The sequence below is a fragment of the Electrophorus electricus genome, chromosome 18 (assembly GCF_013358815.1).
Source record: "Electrophorus electricus isolate fEleEle1 chromosome 18, fEleEle1.pri, whole genome shotgun sequence".
In the NCBI taxonomy this organism is placed as follows: Eukaryota; Metazoa; Chordata; class Actinopteri; order Gymnotiformes; family Gymnotidae; genus Electrophorus; species Electrophorus electricus.
Genome location: NC_049552.1, coordinates 12,119,844 through 12,135,733, shown reverse-complemented (window position 1 = coordinate 12,135,733; position 15,890 = coordinate 12,119,844). Strand labels below are relative to the sequence as shown.

The 15,890-nt window shown below is 40.6% G+C and overlaps 2 protein-coding genes across 4 annotated transcripts; both read right to left on the bottom strand.

Annotated features, from left to right (window-relative positions):
- Positions 1–1,069: 1,069 nt before the first annotated feature.
- rgs1 (regulator of G protein signaling 1) lies at positions 1,070–5,979 on the bottom strand. Its single transcript, XM_027021026.1, has 5 exons — positions 5,929–5,979; positions 3,015–3,103; positions 2,667–2,746; positions 1,775–1,941; positions 1,070–1,246 (listed from the first exon to the last, which is right to left on the bottom strand). Exons 1-5 carry the CDS (start codon positions 5,977–5,979, stop codon positions 1,070–1,072), a joined length of 564 nt encoding a protein of 187 aa, XP_026876827.1.
- A 2,386-nt stretch (positions 5,980–8,365) lies between these two features.
- Positions 8,366–14,885, bottom strand: rgs18 (regulator of G protein signaling 18). Of its 3 annotated transcripts, none has more exons than XM_027021022.2 (6): positions 14,709–14,885; positions 12,446–12,532; positions 11,467–11,583; positions 11,171–11,232; positions 10,505–10,671; positions 8,366–8,906 (listed from the first exon to the last, which is right to left on the bottom strand). In XM_027021022.2, the coding sequence occupies exons 1-6, from the start codon at positions 14,879–14,881 to the stop codon at positions 8,661–8,663; spliced, it is 852 nt and encodes a 283-aa protein (XP_026876823.2). In that variant the 5' UTR covers positions 14,882–14,885; the 3' UTR covers positions 8,366–8,660. The 3 variants fall into 3 exon arrangements, with proteins under 3 accessions (XP_026876823.2, XP_026876824.2, XP_026876825.1); XM_027021023.2 differs by having other exon boundaries at positions 8,366–8,846; XM_027021024.2 differs by lacking the exon at positions 14,709–14,885 and adding an exon at positions 12,673–12,691.
- Positions 14,886–15,890: the final 1,005 nt, after the last annotated feature.

Here is a 15,890-nt window from a genome sequence, read left to right as displayed (position 1 = left end):
TGCGCAAATGGCATTTTAAAACACATATTCAAGTGATGAAAGGTTACATCTATTTCAGTCCAAATGGAAGATGCTTAGTTATGTAGCACTTTTATTTTCACAGGTAATCCTGGGAGAGTAACTGTTTAGATCAGTGAGGTTTAGGGGAGAGGCTTGAACACAAACTTAGGTGTGATACATTCATAGAAGCATCTGAGGTTTGCACTAAACATTACTAACATTACATTCTTATTGATAATTGGCAGAACATGCATACTGCACTTTGAGCACTAGATGGCTTACCTTGGTTTGTTGATGAGTATTTATAATTTATTTTAACTGTTTTATGACCACAAGGTTCTTACAAAAAAGCATGCTGTGTATGTATGAAGCCCGCTGACACATTTTGCACACAAACAAAAATATGTTTTGTATTTCTATATATTATTACATTAATAAAACTTTTGATGCACACCCTTACATTTTATAATTTTATAATTAGAGCTATCTACAGTGTTATATAATAATGCTAACTAATACAGTATGCATGTTGCTGTACAATATAAGGTGGTCCACAAAAATTATACTTACCATTTTTAATATGCAATACACTTGCAGTTAGATTCTCTTTGTAAAATGCATTAGTTACCAGGTAATAGACTGACAGCGAATATTCAGAATCTATGCCAACAGGTAAATGCTTAAAATGTTCAAATCCTGAAGCAGAATTCAGCTACAACGTTTTGTATAGATTTTACATATGCATAGTGCTGCACTACAATTGTTTGACCTGTTTGACACCTGTTTTTTGCATTATAAATAATTGCATTATCAAATTATTCTTGTTATTTTCAGAGACCTTTTAAAACTACACTACCAGTTTAATTCAGGATTTAAAACGATTAAAACGTCATGATGCCCTTCAATAAAGAGCACTTCATCTCTCTGTTCAAAATGGCCCTTTCAGGTTGACTTTTTAAATAGTTAACCTTAATTTGAAAATCCAGTGGTTCAGCCTGACCGAATTTGAAGCTGCATATACCTGGGAACATAATGCACTCTGAAAGGAAGTGCTTACTTCCTAGAGAAATCAACTGCTGCCCGTTTTCTCCAGTATGGACTGGTATATTTCGGATTTTAAAAATCGGGGGTAGCAGTCCCTTGTCATAAGACTGTAGATCTGCTTCTGGGCCTTGTTGAAGGACTCCAGGGTTGGCTCTGAGATGCACTTCGTTATGTTTGCCCGGGTCCCACAATCAATGTTGATCTGGAAAGCCCAAGAGGGCAGATGTCATGTTTGGTTTTAAGCATTAAGCAGTGGTTATGCTTCAACAATGAAACTAAAGGAAATATTGTCACTTTTTGCGTCAAATATAGCCAGAGCAGTTATCTAATGCACATGTACAATTTTACAATGTTGTCATTAACCACAGTTTGGCCCACTTTAATATCCCAAGGATTTTCACCCTCCCCCTGACTTAAACCAACTGACCAAGATCTAAAAAGACAGCAGTGACATGTTGTGTGCACATCAGACTTATACTACCTTCTGGGCGCTAGCAATGCTCAGTATACAATATACAATATACAATACACAATACACAATCCAGAGAATGCCTGCTTGCAGTTTTCTTGCAAAGCCTCTCTGGTCGTCGATTCCGACCCAGCTGGTTCCCGAAACTGATGGAACCTCCACTGGGATGAACCATTGCTGCTGGAAGACAGTGGGCAGAAACACTTGTCTTCTCTCCCTAAGCATATTGCAACAAATGAAACCTTCGGGGCTGTAGCATACCTGTCGGGGTGCCTCCACCTGCACGAACTCGGAATAAATGCGGTTGGCTGCACTGACCATCTCTGGTATGTTCTTGATCTTCTTATAGTCCTCACAGGCCTGCCAGAATAGGATGTTCTCCTCACTGTACTCAGACCTCAGGAACTCCTGGAAGGCCTGTTGACCAGCTGCAAAGGCAAATTTCCGAGATATTATGGGGAAAACATAAATCTCCCCACACCATGTGTACAAACGCTGCAGTTCGGACTTCTTATTTGACTGATTCTCACAGAGAAGATGGAAAACCCAAATTTGAATGTTGGCACTTAGATTTGAACTATGCAAAGGACCTTAAAGGGTGAAGCATTCAAGTATTTTTGAGTACGGTTTGCGTTTTGATTTTTGATTTTTTTTTTCTCAAAATATTAAAATCACTTTGGTGGATGTGTATACAAACCGATTGGTAGAAAATAAACATGTTTAAATCATGCTGTTGGGATTTGATATTACAGAAACCACATTTAACTATAACTGGGTCACACAAACAGCAGGAAAATAATAATTTGCAATTGAATTTCAATAATTTATAAATGCTACTGCAAGCCCTTCTGAATACCCTTCTGAATAAATGGTTATAAACATTGATCAAGTTCTACCAGATTGTGTCTAATGAATTTCAACAGTTTATATGTTTGTATATAATGGTTAAATGACTGTATTAGAAAAGAAATAGCTATATTATACTATAGTAAAATAATTAGCATAAGTTATTTTGTATACGAGTAAATGGAAATTTCACTGAGATTCTCAAAATACTTTGCATTGACACTAATTTTAAATTCTCTATTGGCCTTTATTATGTGTATCTAAAAATGTGACTGAGTAAACTCTATCTGACCCATGTGGTGCTTACCTTTACATGCCAAAAGCTTTTCAATAGACTCACTCCAGGATGTGGCATCTTCAAGAGGATCCTTGGAAAAGCAACAAAATCTACCTTTGAAAATTAGATTGAGATCTTTCACTAGTCACATAGACTGCAAAACCATAATCACATTCTTTTCAAAGAAACCCCAAGGAGTTCACACCATCATATGCCCTTAAAAACACCCCAAAAATATTGACATCTTGGTGCATCAGCTTGCCATCAGACATACAAGGAATTTAAAACCCGTAATGTTAAACACGGCCTAATCAGTGCTTTAAAAGTTCTATTCCCATTTGCAATAAGCAATGCAAATTGAATCCTAGACAAACTCACTTTATGGCCATCTCTGCCCCTACAATCTTCTGTGTCTGGCTACTGCCTGCTCTGCCAGCTTGTGGGACTCTGGAGGGCTCTGAGCAGGTCTACCTTCCATGAATGGAAGACATGGAAATAAACATGCAAAGCTCTGATTTCGGGAGGGTCCCCTCACCGCAGGGCCTGTGGGGAAACCTCTCCTTAGTTACATTTGGGCCCAACAGACACCGGCAGTGAACACGAGGGCTTCCAAGCGGTGAACAGGTGTAAGTAGTTATGAGATAGATGAGATCAGGAGGATGGCTTAAATTGAGCAGTCCGATCCATTAATGGAATAACATTGTTAAACTCAGACCTTGTGATGCAAAGGGAACATGAACTAACAGATCTTTTTACATCAGGAAAAATTCAAACAGGAAGACCATATCTAAATTTGTCTGCCATGTAGGCTGTTTATGGCTGAATAGCTAATCCAAATAATATGCAGTAAAATCACCAAGATGGAGTTCATTCTTAAGGTGATCAATTACGTTGGACTTGAATTAATCATGTTTTCCAACAAGTACACAAAACATGAGCTTTAATATTACTGTCGCACCCTCCTCTGGAGTTGAACAAGTGCCAACCATATTTCACTTTCTTTCTTTTGGATAGTAGACCATTCCAGATGTACCGGAATACTTATGGGCTTGAAAATGAACATTTTAAAAAGCAACTCAGTCTATGTACTAAAACTCAAAATGAATTCAAATTGTTATTTTGACCTTAGTGGCATATCCCATTATTCTTGTCATCTTATATTAATAACCATGCAAGCATTTATTTATCATTTATGCGAGTGCTTACATTGGTGACTTGTTGTGACTGAGTACTCAGTAAAAAACCAACAACCTGATCGTCTCGTTTGTTTGGTCACTACCCAAAAATCTGTCAATCAAGTGATAGGAATCAAATGCAGGATATTAAAATCACTGGATGGAAATCTGGGCCTAAACAAATCGAGTGTGGTTGAAATAGCCTGTCTCCTCCTATTTGCCTTTTGTCAAACATCAGTCTCATAGCAGCCTGCTGGGGTCTGTATGGAAAACATGCACAGTACCCCTCACCTCTTACATTCAGTCTTCTTTTTTTAAAAAGCATGTGTCATAACTAAGGCTGCCCTTCTTGGGTGGTGTGTATGTGTGTGGTTTTGGCGTGTGGGGTAATGGGTGTGTGGGGATGTGATGGTGTGGAGGTGTGGGAGTGTGGATGTGTGGGGTTGTGTGGAAATGTTGAGGTGTATGCGTGTGGCGGTGTGGGGGTGTGGGGGTTTGGGGATGTGGAGGTGTGTGGGGTTGTGAGGGTGTGGAGGAGTGGACGTGTGGAGGTGTGTGTGGGGGTGTGAGGGTGTGGAGGAGCAGGGGTGTGGAGTTGTGGGAGTGTGGGGATGTGACGGTGTGGAGGTGTGGTGGTATGGGGTGTTTGGGTGTGTAGGTGTGGGGGTGTGTGGGGATGTGAGGGTGTGGGTGTGTGTGGGTGTGGGAATGTGAAGGTGTGAGGGTGTGGGGGAGTTTGCTTGGGGGTTGTTGGGGTAGGTTAGTTACAGTGGTAGTGCTGCAGCAGGTACCATCCTAACCTCAGCTGCCCAATGGTCTGCTGTGAGAGTCTCTGGGCTGCCAATGCAGGTGGATGCCCTTGGGAAGAAGGTTCCTCCAAGACCACGCTCACATCTCATAAACCCGGCAACTTTGACGATTAACCCTATATCAGCAGGTTTCCTGGACATGTAAATGTCTGCAGGCAGTGGAAAATGCAAGGCCAGTCAGGATTTGCATGCATATTGACCCCCACATGGCCTCTAGAATTTGATTTCCAAAGGAGGTGGTAGAGCTCCACTAAAGCTTCTCTCACACACCCACACACAAACACACATTATTTACTTTCCCCTCTCTTTGTCTTTCTCCCTTGCGCCTTCTCTCTCTCTCTCTCTCTCTCTCTCTCTCTCTCTCTCTCTCTCTCTCTCTCTCTCTCTCTGTAGCACTGAAATGTACCAAATATCTCTTGGCAACTGTGTGCTTGACGACTTGAAGCATGGCACATCTGAATACTTGCTGAGCACCTGCATAATAAGTCTGAGAGGACTCAGCACTGATAATCCTAGATTTGAATGCTTGCGCACTATGCATCAACCTTGTCTTTAGTTTTTCTGTCATCCCCATCCCTATCTGCACCAAGTTTGGCTGAAGGTGATAATGCAACGTTCATGCTTAGGCAGAAATTTAGATTCTTTTAGCTCAGACAGCTTTTAAGTGGAATAAATGTTTGCTGGTGATAATCTGACTAATTTGGGTATGAATTTGGTTACAGCACCTGTGTGTGTTAGAAAGAAAGAGGGAGGGAGACTTCTTACTTGACAATGATATGAGTCATTGCTTTAGGCTGCAGAAATGAAACTGCTGAACCATTTTTAGGACATACAGAATATAATCATGCTCCTTGCTGCATTGTTTGTCGGTCATATTTATACTATTTATCTTCAAAAAAATAAAACTAAACTAAACTAAACTAAACTAAAGCCATTGCCCCAATTAACAATTCCACAGTCGGCCATTAGGTGGAGCCGTGGTGCCTCGTTCAGATTCTTTTGGGGATGGTCCTTTATTTCTAGTACAGGATGCAGGCAGGAGTGTTGGAACTCCACACGCAGTGGTGCCGCGCCACTGTTTCTCTAGGCTTGAATTTCCAATGAAGGCTCGCCAACGGTAGTGTGCTGCAGTCAATTCTCCACACACTTCGGTACCCGCACTTCAGTCGTTACAGGAGTCTTACACAACCATGCGTGGTCGTGATTCCCTACCGGCGACTCTAGCCAGTGTTCACCCTGTCACTTTTAACTGCATTTCAAATGTCCTCTGTCGGTTTCCAACCTGCATTTCATACGATTGCGCCTCACCTTGCTCAAGGGCTCGCAGCTAACGCGTAGGGCTGCGAGCTTCACTACCATGCCGCTGTGTATATCAGCAAGGGGCCCACCTTTACGAAAGGAAGACCTAGCTAAAACTATGTCGTTCGTCCAAATAAATAGCTTAGCCTTTTCTGGATTTTTGTTGGCGATCACTAAGTAGTACTGTCTCTCTAAGTAGTTCACGCCTTTTGGTGATGAACTCCTGAACTTTGTAAGCCTGAATTACTTATTTACAAATCAGCACTTCTGCAAAGGCCAAGCATTACAGCTGGACATGTTAGCCAGCGATCACTGTTGCCCTGTTTGAAAACCACTGTTCTTTGTTTTGTGTGTGTTTGTGTATTTCCAGGTCAAAATGACCTGACTTAACAGCGGGTAACCTTTCAGCAAAATGGTACAGACAAGGTAAAGTACATTTTATAAAACCAAAAGGGATAAGATTATAGAATTGTTAATTCAACCTTTCAGCAAAATGGTACAGACAAGGTAAAGTACATTTTATAAAACCGAAAGGGATAAAATTATAGAATTGTTAATTCAACCTTTCAGCAAAATGGTACAGACAAGGTAAAGTACATTTTATAAAACCGAAAGGGATAAAGTTATAGAATTGTTAATTCTCTCTCTCTCTCGCTCTCTCTCTCTCTCTCTCTCTCTCTCTCTCTCTCTCTCTCTCTCTCTCTCTCTCTCTCTCTCTCTCTCTACCTTAGCGGTTGGGCCATTTAAGAAACAGTTTCATTTGAATTTAATGTTTGCCTGACAAGGTATAAAAACAAACCTGTGTGTGCACGTAAGACATGACAAGCATTGAATACACTGAAATGCTGGCTCAAAAACATTTTTTTTTAAAGTCAGAAGACAGCTAAAATTGTGTGAATGAAGAGCCAGTGTCTTCTCCCGTTGCAGTACTGCTGTGAAAAACCACAACAACTTTCACGTTATAATGGACATCTTAAATTAAGTCTGATAGAATTCAGCAGAAGCTGAACAATTCTATGTCCTTGAGCTAAGCTGTGCACCACCAATGCACCAGGAGTGGTATCTCTGGTATCTTTGACACCGTGTCCTTGCTAAACTACACTTTACTTCTTATCACAAAAACTGACAAAACTTCCTAAATAAAACATGTAATTCGAGTCCTCCAATATTCAAATCCAAACATCTAAATATGTGAGTAACTAAAAGTTTATTAAAAATGAATGTTATGTTGCAGTTGAAGGTGTTTATCACCATTCCCAGGAGGCATGTCTGTGTAGCTAGGACTGTTATTGTAGATGTTGGATGCTGAGTTCCTGTAAAGTCACGGACTCCATACCCAAACAATTATTCCTGGTGTAAATACCTTTTCTTAGTTTATAGTCATGCAACAATTTCCTTATGGGTTCTGACAGCTTTTATTTTTAAATTAACAAAGATAAATCTTTCGTGCGAGTCGATCTTAATTACAAGCATTAAACCATTCATCCTGGCATTGTTCTGAGAATGAGGATTAATAACCTTTTAGAACCATAAACAGTCCCACTATTAAAGCTTAACAGCTTTCTGCTCTCATCGTTTATTAATAATGAAGTGTTTGTTGCCACTGGATTTCAAATCTGCTTCACATTTACCATTTGTCTGTCATTAGTATTTTACCTGAGACTGGATTGCTCATGAAATATAGATTTCTTCAGTGGTTTAAAGCCTTTTCTCAGGCACTGTAATATCTGGATGTGATAGATTTAACACCCACAGTGCTACGGCTGCTGTTCCGGCCTCAGTTCTGCTTCTTGTTATCCTAAGACAGATCTCAGCCCTCAACTGCACCTGTAATTGATGTTTGCCAAGAGATCCACCCAGTGTGGATTAAGATATGACCGAGTTCCTGAGAGGTGTTCATTGTGTGCTGATTATCCAGAGTACGGCAGGCACCAGGTTGTGGGTCACTTCAGACTTAGACTTCAGACTTAACTTTTTATGTAATACAACCTGAGAGACATTTCATTGGTTAAAAATGGAACGTTAGCTAAATTACAGGAGCATTTGTATGAGAAGAGCTCAGTTTGGCTTCAGTTTTAGTTTTGGAGACCTGCTTGCACTTGATGCACCTGAAAACGTACATGAGCCATTCTCTCAATATTTAACGGCACAGGGGAAACTCTGAATGCAATCATGACAGCGTGCTGAAATACTGTAAATGCTATCGTTTTGAGCTATAGAGCAAGAAAGTGAGAGAGAGAGAGAGAGAGAGAGAGAGAACAAAATAGGGAGCGCCGTGACGACCTTTGCTTTGTTTTCATTTTATAAACTCTCACTTTTGGGCCCATCAGACTGTATGCCTATTGATCCCGAGAACAAGACAACAAAACTGACAGGTCCATGTTTAACTACAAATCTGACACATACATTCACTTACTAAATGATGAATGACAGATCAGTCAGTAAATTATGTATTAAGATGCATTTTAATACACAATTATTCATCATACACGTTTTATGTACACTTTACAAGTCTGAAGGAAGATTCAATCATGTAGTTAGAAATAGATTGCCATGGAATCTTAAGCAAAGGGGCAGGATTTTAAATAAATTAGAAACAACATTAGTATTTAAATGTGAACGTGAATGCATCCTGAATATCGAAAATATTAATACACACATTTCTCGCAGACGTTTGTCAAGTCAGTAAGTTTGTACAATGTGCAAGCAAGATTACCACGACCCCAACTGCGGCCGGTGAGCTAAAACCAGTCTCCAGTGCCTTCAGACCGGTCACTGAACACGAAGGACCGAGACCTTCTCCTGGTCATGACACTAGGGCCCTTCCTCTTGGTCAGGTCTAAGTAGATGTCTGAGGAGAGGAAGCGTGGGAAGCAGTCCTTCTTCATCAAGGTGTAGATCTTTTTCTGAGCCACGTCGAAGCTCGACTGTGAGGGTTGAAGGATGTTTTTTTGAATGGCGAGTTTGGTTGAATGATCAATATTAATCTGTAAAACAAATTTAAAAAACGACTTTTTAAATGAAAAGGTCTAATATATCTAATGGGTCACAGTCTAACAGAGTCTAATAGATCTAATAGATCAGTCTAATAGATCACAGTTTGGGGTGCAGTCCAGAAGCTACCTGTTTTTTTTTTGTTTGTTTGTTTAAACTAATGCAGATCTAAAACAATAAAACATTAATTATCAACCATTATGCCTTCAAGCCATGCCATGTTAAACTGGCTAATGGGTCTTGAATTTATGAAATGTATAATGAGTCAGCAAAACCATTCACCAAATATTTGTAAATAGCTTTAAGCAGCATCTACTCCCCTGAGAATTAGCCCATCCATAAAACAAGCTCTCTTCCAGGAGCAAAACATCTCCAGGTGCTTTGCTTTCTTCTTATTGCATATTGCTTCTGTTAGGTTTTCATTTGTTTCTCCTGTCCTGCCTACACATCTGAGAATGCACAACTCCCTCTTTCCCAGGTTCATTCACACCTTCATGTCATTAGTGCTAATGTGCAACTCATCAACTTTAGCACCAGCTCTTCCGAAAGAGCAAACACATATAATGACTACGTCACTACAAAACTAACCCAATGGACATCTTAAGCCTGTTTAAAATAGTGCTAATATTCCTTATTATCAGCTGATGACTGATTTTGTGATTACAAACAATAGACTTTTGTAAGTATTGAAGTTTTGTCAAATTGGCAAAGAAACAATGAAAAATTGTCATCATGGCAGAATGTCAAAATTTCTGAACTTGCCCAGCCAATGCAGACTGACTGCTGGCTTAACTCACTCAACAATTCATCTCTGGAGAAGCTGCTTCATTTTCAAGTGGATGGAAAGCTGAAATAGCCTTAAAACTTCTTTCCGTGCAATGGAGCACCTATTGAACAAACCTTGAAAAGGGAGGTTAAAGTTGCATGCCCACTGGGCTGTGTGGTGCTTTTGCACTGACTGTATCGACTACAAAAGCCTCAGTGCATAAAGAAGCACAGCGTCTCAGTTTATGTACAAGACTCTTGTACAGAGAGCCTCCATGCAAAAAGCAATCCCGTTTCGGCTGTGCGTCACCGTGGTTTCTAAAACTGTGAGAGCGTGGGAGGTGGTCTGGGGTGGCGGGTGGGTGGAGTTTTGCAAGCCTAGCTGTGACAGTGCAAGCAGGAAAACCACATGGTCACATCTCCACCTCAGTCATGTGACCACACGGCAGCTCGGACCTTGGGGTGGAGTCACATGGCTCAGGGCGCTCAGACAGTGACGCTGCAGACAGGGGTGGTGGTAGTTGTGGTGAGGGGGTGCATAGGGGGTGATTTCCTCTCAGTCCTGAACAGGGGGTTTTGTATAGCCTCTGCTCAAATTCACATCCATTAGCCTGTGAAAATGTGTTTCTGACCCAATGTGTTACAGTTTACATGTTTTTTATGTTGTCATATAGGCATGTATAATGAATTTTTCTGAACTGCATGTGCTCAGCCACGAAGGTTTAAAAAAATTTTTGTAAATCACCCAGTGTACACTGCAGTACAGAATGCTAATATTGTTAGTGCCCCTTTTTAATAATGTGAGCAAGGGAGTGCTGTCACACACCTCTTTGGGGGCCTCTGTGTCGATAAACACCGCATAAATTTGCTTGGCCATGGACTGCAGCTTGGTGGCTGATTCCATGATCTTGTACTCTTCACACGCCAGCCAGAATTCTATATTCTCCTCGCTGAACTCAGTGCGTAGGAACCTTGTGAAGGCCTCCAGTCCGTCTGAAAGAGCACATGGTTTGGCAAAACTGCACTCCAAATTCACTTCTAAAGGAAGCTTCTAAAAACAGGCACGAGATATTGGAATGGCAGAAATGGATGAATTGTGCTGGTCTAGAACAATCAAAACCATGAGAAACATGTTTCTTTGTGTGCTTGAATCAGACTACAAAGCAGAAGTGATGAACCGAGAGAGAGAGAGAGAGAGAGAGAGAGAGAGAGAGAGCGCGCTAGTATGTCCCTAACAAGGTTGAGGCGGTGAATGATGTTATGTATGTTTCTTCTGGTTGGAAATGTCAAACCACCAGAAATGTCTCTTGTCATCCCAATCAGGTTTTGTGAAACTTGAGCTCTCCACGGGAGTGCTGGAAAGAGCCATGACATCGCCCTTTTTTTTGCTTGTTGCAGAACACCAAACTGTGTGGTCTGGCAATCTCAGATCAGGCTTCGGAGCACTTACTGAATTGTTAAGCTCTAGTGTGTGGAGGTGAAGTGGTCTCACCTGGATGACCTAGTAGATCTTCAAAAGAATCACTCCATCTCAAAGCTACATCAGGGGGGATCCTGAAGTCACAGAGATAAGACATTTCATTACATCCTCTGATTTACACACACACACACACACACACACAACGTATGGAGGAAGTTCTGTAAATGACTTATTATGTATTTGAAATATCATGTTAAAAATTTTGCATTTATTACTACTTTAACATTTCCAGATTTAGCAATTCACAGATCTAACGCGCAAAGGGGTGCCGTTGTGTGTCTTGCACACAATAAGGGATTAGGACTTACGGCTTGGCTGTAGCCAGGGGCTTTTTCTCGGGGCTGACGTTTTCATGGGATCCAGACTTGGCCAACAGAAGGCTGAGTCTGCTCTTTTTGTTCTTCTCTTTTCCCTTGTCATTGTGTCTGCGTGGAGATCAACAAACAGTAATTGTGCTGCATTAACGCGCTCACACTTTCCTCATTTCATCTAGGGTTCTTTACTTTGTTCAGCGTGAAGTTGCATGCTTCACACAGAAGCAGGCCGTGCAGAGCTGCAATGCTTCGGTGACAGAAGCGTGGCCATAAGGGGAAGTATAGCTGCCACTTATAAACAGAAGAGTCTGTTATGAACCATTTCTGTACTTGCTGTGGAAAGTTCCTTTTCTACTGAAAATGACAATTCTCCAAAGAACTTTTAGAAAGTTCTACAAAATATATAGCATATATAAAAAGATTTTATAAACTAAACTGCTGGTGGTTTTTCTGCAGACACCCCCAACCCACATCTCAAAGCTACACCTGTACACTGTGTACAGTACAATTGGCAGTAACTAAAGGCTGCAATCTTTTAGTGTACCGCATGCCAGGCAAACCTGTGAGTTATTCCTGCTGCTTATACTTTGCTATCATAGTTTCAGTACGCCCTGTACAGAAATGGAATATGTAGTCATCAGTACCGTGAAATGCATTGTGCTTCAGCTGACAGCATTATCCTTTCAGCTGCTCATCCTCACCTTTCTCTGATTATGCATCAAGTAAAGTGAAAGATAATTGAATTCACTATGTCTAATGACTGCTAACTGCTGTGAGGAAAGATGTTTGGATTTGTCTTGTCCTTCACACAGTTGAGCAATGCAAATAAAGGAAGTTTTTCTCCAACTCCTTCCCATCATGCAGTAATTTCCACCGTAATGAAAACGTGCGCAGCTTAGACTTCTATGCAGTTATGGTGCATGTACATTCAATTTTATGACTGTTTAATGGGAAAAAGCATTTGAAAACATACCTTGAGTGGCTGTCTTTCATTCTTGAAGCAAGCAACTCGGTCTCACCGAGCATTTTGAAACTTACTTCCTTCTTTGTGGCAGAGAAGCTGAATTGAGGAAACAAAAAAAACACAAAAGTCTCCATTCTCTTGCTCTCTTTCTCTCTCATACATACACACTGTCATGTAGATACATAGCAAAAGACCAGGTTTTATTTAAAGACCAACCACTGAAATCTGTATCATACATATTCAGATGTCATTTCCCAAACGACATTTCGTGGGAACTGCCCCTGAGCTTATCGTAACACTGCTGACTTTCCAACTTATCAAGTACATTTGACATGTTTTTAAATCAAAACCACACAAATGCTCACAAAATCCAGGATAATTAACATCGGAGAGTATGCACCCATCATGGACTATAGAAGTCTTTGCAAATACTCAGTTTACTAACAAGTTGAAAAAAAACAAAAAACTATGAGAAAGCATGCATAGAGTCTTGCTGTACAAGACAGGCTTTATTTAAAATGTAATATTATCTTTTGTAGTCTATCATTTAGTCAGGTCAATGCAGAAGCAGAACAATATCTCTGGCTATTGGATAGTACCAACACACTTTCATGTTAGAGAAGCTGTGTGTTGATATCTGAAATAATGGGGACCGACTGCGCAAAAGGTATTTTGGTGTCATTGTGCAAAATTTGGCTCGTATGTTGAAATTTGGTTTAGTCAGTTACGAAGTCATAAAAAGTGAATCCTGATATGGTTCTGACTGCTTTGAGAGAATCTGGATTCAAATCTGGAATTGTTCCTTAACGTTATTCTCAGTTGGTGTGTTGAACAGAACCGTTGCGAACAATTCTGTAATTTTGGAAGTTATGACTTGTGTCTCACGTTACACCAACAAAAAGCATTAATGGTTGATGGAGACTTTGGTCAGTTGCTGTAACTTATACCAAAACGCGGTTGTTTTTTTTACATTAAATATTGATACATCTTAGGGCTTGTTTGGTAAGGCGTATATTTTGTAATTATGACTCCAATCTCACCATTGCTTCACACAACTGCCTGATCAAAATACCATACTCCTATTTCTTTTATCTGGAAGAAATTTGGAAAATGAGATTCAGAACCTCTGAAATTTCACTCCTCACAGTCCCCGTAGAAGAAACAGAGGTCAAACAAATTGAAGGGTGTCACATCCTGAATTTCCTTTCCTGGCTGTCACCTGTTTAACTGCATTATAATCAGAAACAAATCTGTTTTGACAGAACACGGGGCAATGAGGAATAGACACATCCTCATAGAGAGACTAGAGTGGTGGCCCAATCACGAGAAGATCTCTTCACTCGCACAGACACGTGGACTCCGTAGAGGAAACGTGCCCTTCTAACATTAACATTGTGGGTGAACTGATACGAGTGGCTTTTTGCGCGTAGGTTTATTGGTATTTAGCTTTCGCATGCTCCACTGCTGAAGATGCATCCAAGCCTCTAAGCTGAATAGGCATGGATGTTTGAGAATTCTGTCTACTGTGCTTATAATGCCTACTGTACTTATAGTGTGCATGCAAGACAGATTTATAGGTTAATTACATCATCAGGCAGGATTGCTCTGCTGACAGCCAAATTCACTTGTTAAAAAAAACCCAAACTTGTGGACTTAATATACAGTGTGTCTCTGTGAAGTTCTGTGTTATGTATGAAGTTCCGAATTCCTCATATGTTGGATGCAGTAACAATGCAGTTGAATTCAAGGTTTACTTATCATGCCATGAAAGCAATGCTGTGTATTATATAGTAATGTCTGTCAGACATTCCTATATAGGTGAGCACACCTCAGTATGCAATCATGGATGCTAATAATGTTTTTTTTTCCTTTTTCCATATAGCATAGCAATAGCACTAGTAAGTAAGGCAGTGAAGAACAAATCCATCCCAGGTCTTTATTTTGTTAAGCATAATATATTACCTGACACACATGGAGCGTTGCTATGGAGTTGCCCTTTAAAGGGAGACGTTATTTTAAATGGAAACTTGTTATTCGATTATAATGAGTCACCTTATGGTAACTTTGCGTAATGAGGTGACAGCATGTGAGTGGCCTCCTATATGGTAGATGGATATTAGACTCCAGTGCTGTCAATCAGACATTGTCCTCCTGCATTCAGAGTCCAGACTGAGGGCCAACCCTCCCCCGCCCCCTCCCTTCTACACACACTTCCACTGCAAAATTGCATCAGCAGATCGGGTTGGGATTAAGGAACGGATGCGGTCCATACCATTCTCCGGCCCACCAGCTGATCGGGTCTTTCTTCCAGGTGAGAGGCAGAGTAGAAGCCTTTGCCAGTCTCATCCGAGCCCTCCGACATGCTTGACAGCTTGCTAGTGAGCTCCAAAGGGTGCAGTGGATATCCCACTCCACATCCATGGGGAAAGGTTTTTTTTTTGCCATCCAGGCCTGAATATGTCCACACGCTAAGGAAGTCACACCTACAACTGGATATGAGTGTTAAAATGAAATTTAAACACTCTCCACCTACTTTTGTTTATTGGATATGTCTTGTAGGTGTGCAGTTAGAGACTATAGCCCGTAGGTTATCATACACAGTATGCGTTAGGCAGCCTCCAGCTCATGAATGGTCAGAATCTGACAGCTGGCAGAGCTCTGACAGCCCAGCCTTGACACTGAAATGTGTAAAAACGTCAGCAACACTGCTGTGTCTCGTACACTGATATACCCACACCCATGCCACTGCAGGGAGAATGAGCTGCCACCCAGATCATATCCAGTCAACACTGTCAAGTCTCATTTACTTCAGAGAACACCTTAAAATATAAAAGCTATCAGACAAGGTACTTTACATTAATATCAAATCATGTAAACCATGTAAGATGCAGGAAAAAGGAACGAGATAAAAATATAGACATAAATATAAAATATAAAATAAGAAATGTAAAAAAATGAAAATGAGCTTCAGTTACAGAATAAGGTAACATGACAAAACAATAACTAAATACTAAAGAAATTAAGACTCAAACAGCAGGGAAAATTTAAAAAAAAAAAAGTTTTGAAACTGAAAGAAACTAGTCTCTAGTGTAGGGGTGCCTGTCTTGTGGTTGGAAACTGACTAGTGATTGATGGGTAGGTTGTGGCTTGCGAACTGTGCGTGCAAGCAAACAGACTAGAGTTTCTACAGTGTGTAACTGCACACTTGTATAAGATAGCTGTACCTAATAAAGTGACCAGTGAAGGGAGGTGTTTCAAATAAAAGTGCTAAAACAGCTAATAAAGTGAGTGTAGGTCTCTCGGAGACTGAGAGATACTTTCAGAAGCTCTCCTCCTTCAGTGTTGATCATTACTCATGTGCCTCAAAGCTTCAGTTGGCTGTAAATCCATTTGTTAATGTAGTCAAATGAGTTCTTATAAATGAGGTCTAGGCATAAAGAAAAAAAAAAAGGGA

Excerpts from the sequence above, each read along its gene's own strand:
- rgs18 (XM_027021022.2), bottom strand. The coding sequence starts at position 14,881 with ATGGCAAAAAAAAAACCTTTCCCCATGGATGTGGAGTGGGATATCCAC. Across the intron at positions 11,584-12,445 it reads ATGAAAGACAGCCACTCAAG|ACACAATGACAAGGGAAAAG; the intron begins GTATGTTTTCAA and ends ATCTCCACGCAG. Across the intron at positions 10,672-11,170 it reads AGATCTACTAGGTCATCCAG|ACGGACTGGAGGCCTTCACA; the intron begins GTGAGACCACTT and ends GTGCTCTTTCAG.
- rgs1 (XM_027021026.1), bottom strand. The coding sequence starts at position 5,979 with ATGGTAGTGAAGCTCGCAGCCCTACGCGTTAGCTGCGAGCCCTTGAGC. Across the intron at positions 3,104-5,928 it reads GCTGCGAGCCCTTGAGCAAG|ACCTGCTCAGAGCCCTCCAG; the intron begins GTGAGGCGCAAT and ends CATGGAAGGTAG. Across the intron at positions 1,247-1,774 it reads AGGTGGAGGCACCCCGACAG|ATCAACATTGATTGTGGGAC; the intron begins GTATGCTACAGC and ends TGGGCTTTCCAG.